At 40.9% G+C, this 12,406-nt stretch overlaps 1 protein-coding gene across 1 annotated transcript; it reads right to left on the minus strand.

Annotated features, from left to right (window-relative positions):
• Positions 1–1,815: 1,815 nt before the first annotated feature.
• LOC149313792 (dehydrogenase/reductase SDR family member 9-like) lies at positions 1,816–11,522 on the minus strand. The gene is made up of 6 exons (XM_089523292.1): positions 11,440–11,522; positions 9,441–9,666; positions 7,831–8,182; positions 4,250–4,508; positions 3,166–3,329; positions 1,816–2,371 (listed from the first exon to the last, which is right to left on the minus strand). Exons 2-6 carry the CDS (start codon positions 9,447–9,449, stop codon positions 2,145–2,147), a joined length of 1,011 nt encoding a protein of 336 aa, XP_089379418.1. The 5' UTR covers positions 9,450–9,666; positions 11,440–11,522; the 3' UTR covers positions 1,816–2,144.
• Positions 11,523–12,406: the final 884 nt, after the last annotated feature.

Consider the following 12,406-nt stretch of genomic DNA (forward strand, 5'->3'; position numbering starts at 1 on the left):
GGATAGCAGCAGCAGCTAGGGATGCCATATCCCGCCTGTAGGCGGGACAATCCCTCTTTGGGCGGTGCCGACCCGGTCCTGGTCCGGTTTGGCACCAAAACCGGGACAGCACCACCCGCGGCCACCTCCGCCCCCACGCACACCACGGGGGCCTCCAAGGCCTCGCTGAGGCCTAGGAGAACTCTCTGCAGTTGGAGCTCTGGCCGCGGAGACGCTCCCTCCCAGGCCCCAGCGAGGCCTTGGAGGTGGTTCCGCAATCGCGGAGTCCTCCAAGACCTCGCCGGGGCCTGGGAGGAGGAGGAACCCTTTAACTGGAGACTTAATGAATTGAACTGAGGCCTTATGCATACACAGCATGTGCTCTTCCACTGGGTAATGATAAACTAGGATTCTATTATTAGTCCCAACTAGAATAGACCCCATGAATCAATTGGATGTACCTTTGTGTTGACTCACCACCATTCAGCAGTTGGTTCAATGGGTCTTTTCTAGTTGTGACTAACCAATAGGATTCCAGCCATAGCGTGCACAATGTCCAATAGAGCACTATATGGAGTTTATGCTTACACATGTAAACACAGTTGTGGGAACTGTGTCGGGAACATACGAACACATAAGTTATGCGTGCAGGTTTTCTTTTTTTAGGTGTTGCACCTGTCTCCCTCCACAGAACCCAAAAGCACCCCCTCCCTTAGTAAAAAGTACCTGAAGTCCCACGATTATTCCATTCTTTGTGGCATGCAGGCAGGACTGGAGAAGTGTCTGCTAGAACCCCACAGCCAGATGGAAAGTGATGACATCTGTTGGGTCCTCAGAGGATTTTATGACTAATGTAATAATTTTGCTTCTGACTACAGGGATCAAACACTTCTTTGATCCCGCTTGCTTGCCATGAAGCATGGAATGGTTGTGCATGATGGCTTCTGGGGGTTTTCAGTATGTCAGGAGGAGGGTATATAGCTCAGTGTAGCATGGGTCTGCTTGCAGATATTTATGCTATACTGAGAAGACGTTGGACTGGAGTCAAAGGGGTGCACTGTCAGTGCAAAAGTATGCACACTTTGCTGCTATGTACAGCTCTGCTTCTGAAGGAAGGGAAACTTAGAAGTAGCTAGCACCATTTTGCAGGACATTTTGGGTGAGTTGTGTGAGACTAAACCATTGAACTCAATGAACCCTCAGGGACGTAGCTAGGATTTTAGGAAGGGAGGTCCAGACTAAGTGCCACCATTATAATGGGGCTTGAGTGCGGCGGTGCAGCAGCACACACCATTCATTTTTCTAATGGAAGGGGGGGGGGTCCGGACCCCAAGAACCCCCCTCCCTTGGCTACGTCCCTGGAACCCTCAATGAAATGGTTGCCTGTCTTTTCATCACAGGACTTTTCTTAGGCAGCATAATATTTGAAGACCCTTGCAATTCCAGTTAGGAAGGCTGTTAGTAGGACACAGGAAGCAAGATTCTACAGTTCCAGCATCTGGGGAAACATTATCTTCACAGAGGGAAGGCAGACTACATATATTTGTGGGCACTTTGTTGGTAGATGATTGCTTGGATGAGTATAATTTTTCTTGTTCAGAAAAGAAACTCTGCCTGTAATCAGAGGCATTTAGTACCAGCATGTTTGCAACCCCAAGGCCTAAGTGCCCAGGAATCAGGATACCACTGGATTAGTCACATTTGCATGGGTTATGGCTTCCATTGACTCTGTTTTCTGTTAGTAGTATTTATCATTACTGGCTTGTTATTGTACTAATGCTTCATTATTTAAAATGCTTGACTGTGGTCTGACTGATTTCTGCAATAGTCAATCAATCTGGATCAACTAAGATTTATTTGAATTAACACATGTTGGTGTGCGCATACATCCACATTTGACTTCACTACTATGACCATAGTAGAAGTGATATTAACATAAACAAGAAATGATAAGAGATTATTGCCAAGATCCTTGGATACTTGCTCACCTATGAACACTGGTGTATTTTATCTTCATTGTTTAAATATGCACAGCTTTAAGGCACAATTTGCTACTTGTAGGTTGTGGCTAGACAAACAGTAGTGGCCAAGCTACATCCAGTTCATATCTTGAGCCAACTGGTTGAGGCTACAGTGGAAACTTGATGTAAACAGAGGAAGGAATTTTAACTTGCATTTGGATTAAGTAGCTTAACTTTGTTCTTCATTAGTACATAGTCCTGCACAAAGGTTGGCATGATTGAAAGGGGTAGCCAGAGGAGCTTAGCATCCAAGCCGGCACTGTATCGTGTCTGTGGATGTTTACTCATTAAAGCGTGTTCCATACATTTCACAACCAGGGAGAGATCAATGTTCTCACACAGTTTAACTAAGTGTTCTTTCTTGACTGCATCTGAGGAGAGAAGGAAATTGGAGAGAGTTAAAGATACTGAGGAGAGTTTAAAGAGTTAAAGTAAGAAGGTTAAATATACTTAATTCAACATTTATTAGATTATTCCATTTTATTGATTTATTGCTTTCATTATCTATTACATTATTAGGGGTTTGCTTCTAATTTTAAAGGATAATGCAGTAAAGGCAAGTGGAGACTTTATAGGGCTTACTGCATCAAAACATACATACATAATGCTTCCATCAGGGCTGGATTATCAATGGTTCAGTTGTGCAATTTCTCCAGACCCCTCATAGGCCTGGGACCAATGCTAAAGGGAAAAGGTGTAGCTTGCTTGCTTTCCATCTCTGATTATCTCTTGAATCTCTCAAGGATTCTATTATCATTATTTTATATGGACTCTTTCACATGGAAAAAAGACTCTTTCATACGGCCAAAAGTGACAGGAGCAATTGCTCGAAAAATATCAGACGATGCTGTGAGACATCACCATAATCAAAGCATTATCCTACGAATAAAGTGTAATTTTGGCACTGCTTTTCATTCATGGAACATTCCCATAGTAGCAAATTAATTTTAATGAATTATTTCTGAGATCCTAATAAATACTTGCTCCTTTTAGGCACTCTTTAAGAAACCTGGACATTCATTTCTGAGTGGGGTTTGGGCAAACTCTCATGGTATCACTCTTTCTGAACAGGTTCCTCTGGCTATTATGACCATTTCTTACTGATTATCTACCAGTAGGAAAAAAACCAATTCACCAATATGAATTAAATCAACATATAACTTACCATCCTTCAAATAATTTTCTCCATACTGCCTTTGGATATCAGGAGAGAGATTATTCCAAATTAACCTCTTTTCCTTCATGATTCTGACTTTGTCAGAGAGCCCTGTTTTGAACAGCCCAGGCTCAATGCAACACACCTTAACTCCAAAGGGCTTCATGTCCTGTCTGAAAAACAGGTAAAGATGCCATTCATTATTTCAACCATTTACTTTCTGTAGACATTTAAGCAAACACTTTCTATAGACTTTTAAGCTATGATTTTGCCCACACATTACAAAGAGCCAGTAAGATGCAATACATAGAGAGCTGGGCTTGGACTAAGCGATTGTTGTTGTTGTTAAGTGCCCCTGAGTTGATTTTGACTCATGGTCACCTTGTGGATGAGACATCTCCAAGACCCCCTGTCTTCAACCTCTACTCATGTCCTCTAGCTCCAGGTCTCGGTCCTCCCTGATTCAGTCTAACCACCTGGCATGTAGTCTTCCTCTCTTTCTACTGCTTTCCACCTTTCTTTCATTGTCATTTCTAATTATTCATTTTTCCTCATGATATGGCCAAAGTATGACAGCCTCAATTTAGTCATCTTAGGGCCCATACAGACAGGCCAAAATAAAACTGCTCTGGGTCACTTTGGAGGTATGCTATTTAAATGATGCATGTGTCCTAAGAGTCTGGAAGCCATGCCAAAGCCACGCCTAAACAGTCTCTAAATGGTTTACAACTGTAAGCTAATTGCCCCCCACAGGCTGGGTATCTCGGAAGCAACCTTGGAAGGATGCAAGCCTGAGTCGAGCCTGAGCTCCTGGCTGGTATTGAACTTGCAACCTTATAGTTTGTGAGTGAGTGGCTGCAGTACAGGCATTAACCACTGTGCCACCAGAGCCCATGTCAGCCACTGTTGGTCTCTTTATGTCCCCTGCACATTACTGAGGAAGTGGACTTAAGTCTATGAAAGCTTATGCTACCAATTCTTTTCTTTTACCCTCTGTTAGTCTCAAAGGTGCTACAAGAACCCTTTACATATGATCCAGACTAATATCGCTATGTCTTTGAAGGTTGAATGTATTCATTAATTATTATTTTACCTTAAGCTGTCATTGAATGCTTCTGCCCCATATTTGGATGGACAATAACCACCTGAACATATTGGCACAACACCACCAACACTGGTTACATTTATTATTCTTCCCTTGGCTTTCTTCACCAGTGGAAGGAAATTTATTGTAACGTTTATGAGGCCAAGTAAATTAACTTCAATTGGTGCTCTATAGTGCTCAATATTCAGCCAATCAGTTGGCGCTGATGGTCCCATGATGCCTGCATTATTGATCAGTCCCCACAAACCTGCCAAGAAATAAAATAAAATAAACAAAAGATAAGTTGCTATCACTAAAAATAAAGCACATTCGGATAAATTCCTTTCTACAATCTGAAGCTATCATTGTAATAGAAATAGACTATATAAGATAATAACCTCCACCACCACTATATCACAAAAACAGGAAGATCAAAACAGTCATAACCTAGAAATAATGGTTGATGAGCAATGAATCATAATCACTCTATTTGTTTTGAGAAGGACTTAGGAAGGATATTGACAAGCTAGACTGTGTACAGAAGACAGTCACAGAATCATAGAATCGTAGAATTGCAAGAGACCACAAGGGCCATCCAGTCCAGCCCTGGATCCAGTCCAACCAGTGACTGAAAGAATGAGGGGACTCGGAATCAAAACCTACAAGGAATGGTTGAAATGAAAAATTAAGAGGGAGACATGTCCCTGGATTTCAACTATTAGGAGGGCTATCATGAAGGAGCAGAAAGGGTCTTTTCTGATCCAGGATGCACTAATAGAATCTATGGGTGGACATTTTAAGGAGCAGGTGTTAGCTGAACAAGAGGAGAAAATGTCAAAATGAAGCAATATCACACTTCCTAAGTCACATTGTAGATAACTCCTTCACTGGAAATAGTTAAAGCTGAGGTTGGGTGCTTATCTGCCAGGACTGCTGTATAGACAGAGCCACTGGCCATGCTATTTGAGAGATTATGGAAACTGTAGTCCAAAAATACCATTTCCAAGCTCTACTGCTATACCTATATCCCTCACTTCAAACCCAGCATTGAGTAGGAGTTTGGAATTAGATGCCCTTCAAAAATTCCTTTCCTCCCTCTGTGCAAGCACAAGCTGATTGAATCACTTGACATTTAATCATTTGATAACCTGCTGCTGCATGCGTTCAAATTGCTGCTGATGAAATGTATTGTACTACAAGATGATATGAACACTCTAAATATGGCAATTAGTCTGCAATGGCTCTTTCAGACAAACCAGTAATTGCTCACTCAGTCATAAGTAAAGCTACACTTTAATTTGTGTCCTGTCTTTCAGCTTCAGATAAGGCCCTCTTGTAGGCTTACACTGAATACAAAACTTTACAATACCATGGCAACAATTTAAAATATAAGGGAAAAATCAAAACCAGTAGCAAAAAATGAATCGATTTAACTAAAAAACAGAAGGGCCTTCACCCTTATAGGTAAGCATTTCCCCCCAAGCAGTTAACAAGCAACGTGGTCTACAGGATGGCCTCTGTGCCCACTGCCTAAATTGCAGAGAGAGAAGTTGGATGAATCCTTTTTTGTGGAGAAGGGCTTCTTTTTCTGGCCATCAGTGGTGACTTAATGGTTTTCTGGTTAGGGGGATGGTTTTGTCTGAGCTTTAAAGGAACTGTCCATAATGCTGAACCCATTCTGTGAGATGGAGGAATTAGGGTTTAGCATCTTGCAGGGCTCCTTTAAACATCAAACTAGATCTTGGAATGGATCCAAAATCACTACACCACACTGGCTTACTATTAGGTAAATTGTGTAAGACTGAAGCCTGCATATGAAGAAAATAAGAACCTTGGTGTCTATAACCAACCTACTCATAGCATTTGTCATAGAATCATAGAGTTGGAAGAGACCACAACGGCCATCCAGTCCAACCTCTTGCCATGCAGGAACTCTCAATCAAAGCATATCCAACAGATGGCCATCCAGCCTCTGTTTAAAGACCTCCAAGGAGGGAGATTCCACTACACTCCGAGGGAGTGTGTTCCACTGTCGAACAGCTCTTACTGTCAGGAGGTTCCTCCTAATACTGAGATGGAATCTCTTTTCCTGGAGCTTGCATCCATTGTTCTGGGTCCTGTTCTCTGGAGCAGCAGAAAACAAGCTTGCTCCCTCCTCAATATGACATCCCTTCAAATATTTAAACAGGGCTATCACATCACTTCTTAATCTTCTCTTCTCCAGGCTAAACATCCCCAGCTCCTTAAGTTGTTCCTCATAGGGCATGGTTTCCAAACCCTTCACCATTTTAGTCACCTTCCCTTGGACATGATCCAGTTTCTCAACATCCTTTTTGAATTGTGGTGCCCAGAACTGGACACAGTATTCCAGGTGGGGCCTGACCAAAGCAGAATAGAATGGTACTATTACTTCCCTTGATCTAGACACTATACTTTTATTGATGCAGCCTAAAACTGCATTGGCCTTTTTAGCTTCCACATCACATTGTTGACTCATGTTCAACTTATGGTCTACTTGGACTCCTAGATCCCTTTCATAAGTAGTCTTGTTCAGCCAGGTGTGCCCCATCCTATATCTAATGTCATTAAATGCCAGAAACTGACTGCTCAAAATAAATGCTCCATCAGACCATTCACCTGCCACTGTATTTGTCCCATCTTTGCACAAAAAGAGTGCAGTTTTTTCTGTGCAAAATCCTACTTTTTGCACAATTTTTTAAATGAAAAAAGTCTTGAAGTTAAAAAATAAAATTGAAAAATATCCAAAAGCTTTCATTATCTTGCCTTGTAGAGAGAAAATTGTTGAAATGGCTCATTCTTGAATGCAAGACTGAAATAAACAAATATTTGCATCCCTAGTTACAATCCTGGACCAGGCATTGTCTATCTGTTCTCTTATTGATTCTGGAGCTTCACTTTTCACCCATTCTCATTTGACTACTCTCACAGTGCAATCTATTCATGCCTACTCAGATGTATGCCCTCTGTATTCAATGGACCCTACTCCCTATAGGGTTGTTTAGGACTGTAGCCTCACATTGTACCACACCATTTCATCATCTCCTTGACATTTACATTCTCTGAGAAAAGGAGGAATGATAGTTCACACTGACTGAATAAAATATCTTGGATAAACTTGATATAAATGAATTTGAATGCATTATCTTTGCAGATTGGCTCACTTCCCTAGTTTTTCCAAGCAAACCTCTGGAGCAATATGAGTTTCAGCATCACATTCCTCTTCCTGGATTTCCAGCTTATATTTTTAAGCATGAGGCTCAGAACTGATTCCTAGTTGGCTGAGCGTGATAAATGAAAATTATTTTTAAAAAGTAATAAATTACAGTATGTTGGATGCAAAATGTATATAGTTACTGTCATAATACCCATTTAAAAAATAATTCTTTACTTTCCACATTTCAAAAGTACTTGGTTACATTTTGGTTAACTGAAAGAAACATCTGTGGAGTGGGGCATCTTCTTTTACTGCAACTTTTACTCCAAGCATCTCTTAAAGTTACAGGAGCCTTCAGGCTATAGCCTTACAACTCTGTATTTAATAGTTTTATGGAAGGTCTTCTGTCACTTACCATTTTCTCCTACATCTTTTTTCACTTTTTCTACCACTGATTTGATGTTCTCCGTGTCTGTCACATTCATTAGCACAGTCTGGAGCTTATCAGAGGCACTTGCTTTCAGCTCCTCTGCTCCCTTTTCTGTCATGCAGGCAGCAATAACACGGAACCCTTTTGCATCCAAAGCCCTAGCTGCCAGCTTCCCAAAGCCAGAGTCACAACCAGTGATGAAGACATAATTCCCTTGAAGCTGCAGACTATTTAAGGTTTCTCCTGCTCTCCATTTCCACCAGAAGTAACAGATGATGGACCACAGCAACACGTAATAAAGCATCCCCATGTCTTGGTTATTGTCATCATTTACTCCCTGAAATAAATAGGGGGGGGGGGGGGGGGAATGAAAATGGCATTAGGATCATTTCTTTCCCAGTGATGCTGAATACAGTCAGCCCTCTGTTTTCGTGGGGGATCCGTTCCGGACCCCCTGTGGAAACAGAGGCTCGTCTATATTCAAGCCCCATAGGCTTGAATGGGGCACGTGCCCACAAGTGTGCATGGGTGTGTGCTGCGGGAGCACGCCCCATTTAAAATAATGGAGGTTGCCCCTCTATGAATATTCAAGATTGTGGACCTCAAGTCTAGTCTGTATATAAAAGAAAAATGGCAATTGCTTTAGTAGTTGGATATACAGGCCTTTAGGAAAGACGAGGGCTGCATCTGCACTACAGAAATAATGTGGGTTGACACTGCTTTAACTGCCATGGCTCAATGCCATGGAATTCTGGGATTTGTAGTTTGGTGGGACACAAGAGCTCCCTGACAGAGAAGGCTATATATCTCACCAAAAAACAAATCCCAGGATTCTACAGCATGGAGCCATGACAATGAATGTGATGTCAAACTGTATTAAACTGCACTACTACTCTCCTGAAATAGTTTATTTTATTTTTGTTGATTTATATTTATTTCATTTCTATGCTACCTTTTTCACAGAAAGGGACCCAAGATAGCTGACAACTGTCTTACTCTGCCTAATTTTAGGGTCAGTCCTGGTTTAAGTTGTTAGAAAATTATGTCATATCCATTCTTTCTCAGTATGAATCATACCAATTCTCAGGCAGCAAGTTACAAGCTTTGCAGTGGCTTCTCCTAGGATGTAAACAGCCAACATCTTTTTTTTCTTTAGGCTGACTTTTGACAACTGAGTGGCTATTAAGGAAAAGGTTTTTAATGGAGTTCAGGTGCTGGACTGTTCCCTTGGACTGTTTCTAATATTGTTTTCAATCTGTTTGTTGTTTTAATAAGATAATTAGTTAATTGTGTTTTATTATTATGGGGTTTTACTTGTCTCTGCTTTTCAAATAATGTTGTGATCTGCCCTGCAGATTAAAGCAGGCCTGCCAAATTGTTCTGGCACCTGATGCAAAAAAATCCCAGAAACATTTTTTCCCCTTCCATGACTGTAAAAATATGACAATAACAACAACACATTAAATAACTATTTTCTGCCCTTTTCTGACATGCCAAATCAGTTGCCTAGGTGACTGCTACGCTCTGCCTAATGGTAGGGCTGAACCCACCAAGACAGCTGGAAACAAAGCCATTGCAAAACATTCAAAACTTACCACAGTCATCCTGGGCTGTGATTTAGGTGCAGCGATGTTTCTCTTATGAGATCTACCAGGAACAATATGTTGTTTGCTTATCTTCTTACTTTAGTTCCTTTTCTATTGAAGGGCCCATTTTAAAAGCAAGATGTTGCACACGTAACAACGCAGAAGATAACAGGTAGATGCGGAAGTGGTTGTTTTAACTTCCTCTATTTTCAGACAGGCTGATGAACTGCTTAACCTAGTGGTGTAATAATTACATAATAATACTGTTGCTTTTTAGTAAGCTTGTAGGAATGTGGAAGACTTTTGCAACTGTTACTGCCATGCAGAGGGGGGCAGCTTATAGCCACCAGATGTGGTTGAATTTCAGCTCCCATTATCTCTTGCTGTTAGCTATGTTGTCTACAGATGATGGGAATTGTTGTACAATCACACCTGGAAGGGCAAAGGTTGCCCATCCTTACACTAGCAGTTTTGAGCCTTTCTGGAAGCATTAACAAGCTCTTGTTTTAAAATGATATTTAATCTTAATTTGCAGCCTGAAACAAAACTGGGTGAATAGGGATATATTATTGCTCAAACAAACAAACAAACAAACCAGAAACACTGGGAAATGAATGAGATCTCTTATTCGACAATCCTTATTCATACAAGGTAAATAACCCACAAATGGGATCATTCACTGCTGATTTAGTTAAGTATACAGAATAGAACAGAAGTTTATTGTTAAAAGCTAAAAGCCGTCACAATATAAAATAGATCCAAACAGTAAATACAAAAACAGTATAAAAAAATACCAAGGCATAAAAACCACTAATAAAGCAACATGGTAAAATTACTAAGAGAGACCGATCAACAAAAAACAATAATACATCATAAATGATATAATAAAAACATAAAACTAGAATGGTTCTAGCCATCATTCCAATCAAGAAAATTGATTCTAATCTTGCTAGCAGCTAAACCAAATTTTGCTACCATAGATGTAACAAATACATTGTTGCCGGCCAAAAGGACACAAATCAGCTGAAAGCAAGATCTATTGGAAAGGGATTTTAAAATACATTCAAGAAACCTTTGTCTAGGAGATTTATACAGAGGGCAATGTAAAAGATAATGTTCGATATTCTCTGCTTCCCCGTTTTTGCAGATACATAATCTTAGATGGACAGGAGTGTTATTATATCTGCCCATCAAATAGGCAGAAGGCATACATTGGTACCTTAGAGCTGTAAATGCTTTCCTAGCAGGGGCCAGAGTAAGATTAATAAAGTAATGCTCTAGCCCAAACGATGTCTTGTACAATGGGTACCAAAAAGAAAAAGAGCTCAAGAGTGAAAGAAGATTGGCCCATTTGGAAACAACATAAATTTTCTCTACGGATGGCATAATTTGGAAGCTTACGTCATAATGACAGCGCCCGTATGGACAGGATGTTGCCATTATAGTGCCGCCACACCATGCTAGGGTTAGGGACCATGCGGTTGCCACACAGTCCCTAACCCTAAAATCGGTGCCAGCGTGGCACATTTGTGCAGTCTGTACCGCACCCAAGATTCTTTCGTCTTACCACCATATGGGATGTCTGGGAAGCTTCTCTGTTACCTTGGTTATTCTCCTAATTCTCCTAATTTTCCAGTGCTGTACTGTCAGAGCATCAGAAGAACAAGATATGTAGTAGGAATAATCATAGCCAGAAAGAAATGAGTTTGAAAATACATTCAAAGTAGTTTGGGATCACAAACTAAATGTCAAGGACAAACAGTAGCCAAACCTTAAACCACACATCAGTGAGAAGTGTGGGCTGTATCTTTCCAGTTTTATTATTAGGCTATAAAGTTAACGGGCCAATTTTGGCTCAGCTATGTTTAAAATAGCCAGCTGATTAAAATAAAACTTTCATTTTACTCTTTAAGGTCAATTCCCTTCCCTTGGATCATTAACTTGTAATCCAACTGAATAATCTGCTAGACTTCATATGCAGACTTCAATAATGAGGTTTTCAACCCACCGCTGAGAATTGTCATGCCATGCTCAGTTTGTTTCATTAGGTTGTCCTGATCTAAGGAAAGAAGGTAGACTGGCAGAGAAGCGACGTGCTCTAGAAGGTGAGCTGTTCGGATCATGAAGATAGGATGGCAGCGAGTATTTCAATGCTTATGATTATAAGGAACCAGCTGTCTGCTTCAACCCAGTGGCTGGCACACCTTCCATGTTCCTTGACCAGCAAGGGGATGGTGATGGTTGGTGCAGCAGATCTTACTGCTGCTGTAATGGTCTACACACCAGCAACACAAAGCCTGAGTCTCAAAAGCAGGATTTGGTGATGTCACAAGGCCAAGCCTGCTGATGTCACAAATCCTGTGAATCCATGCAGAGAAGAATTCAAACCTCTGTGTACCAAGTCACTCAAGGAAGTGAGATAACGTCATAGCAGAGCACACTAATCACACCCAGGCAATCATACCCACACCTACCATCTGCCTGCTGTCCCTTATCTTTTTTTCAAATCTCACCTCACTTCCTTCTCTGCCTTCTTGATTTTTCCCACTTCTTAAATCCACTTGCTTTCTCCTTTTCTCTCTTTTCGTATCCTGACTTCCTTCCCTCTCCTTTTCTTTCTCCCCTGTTTTTTTTTAAACCAAAGATATTTAGTTTTACAAGCACAGTGAGGCAGCTGCTTCAGGCAACAGGTTCTGGGTGTCCTGAATGGCCCACAGTTTCTTAGATATTTAATGTATTTGTATTTGTACTTTTTATTAATAGGGTGAGGAAGGAGCAATACTTTTTTTGCCTCAGGTGTCCAAATGACTTGGCCAAATTTGGATACTCTATGCCAGCTCATGGTGTGTATGTGTGTGAAAAGAAGGGATTTTGCTTAGGCAGAAAAATGTCTTGGACCACTTGATTTCTATTTAATTAAAGATATTTGGAAAACGGTATGAGCAAAACAACTGTGAAGAGAAGCCATTTTTTCT

The sequence above is a fragment of the Sceloporus occidentalis genome, unplaced genomic scaffold (assembly GCF_023333645.1).
Source record: "Sceloporus occidentalis isolate IW3139 unplaced genomic scaffold, rSceOcc1.0.p SCAF_4, whole genome shotgun sequence".
NCBI classification, from domain to species: Eukaryota; Metazoa; Chordata; class Lepidosauria; order Squamata; family Phrynosomatidae; genus Sceloporus; species Sceloporus occidentalis.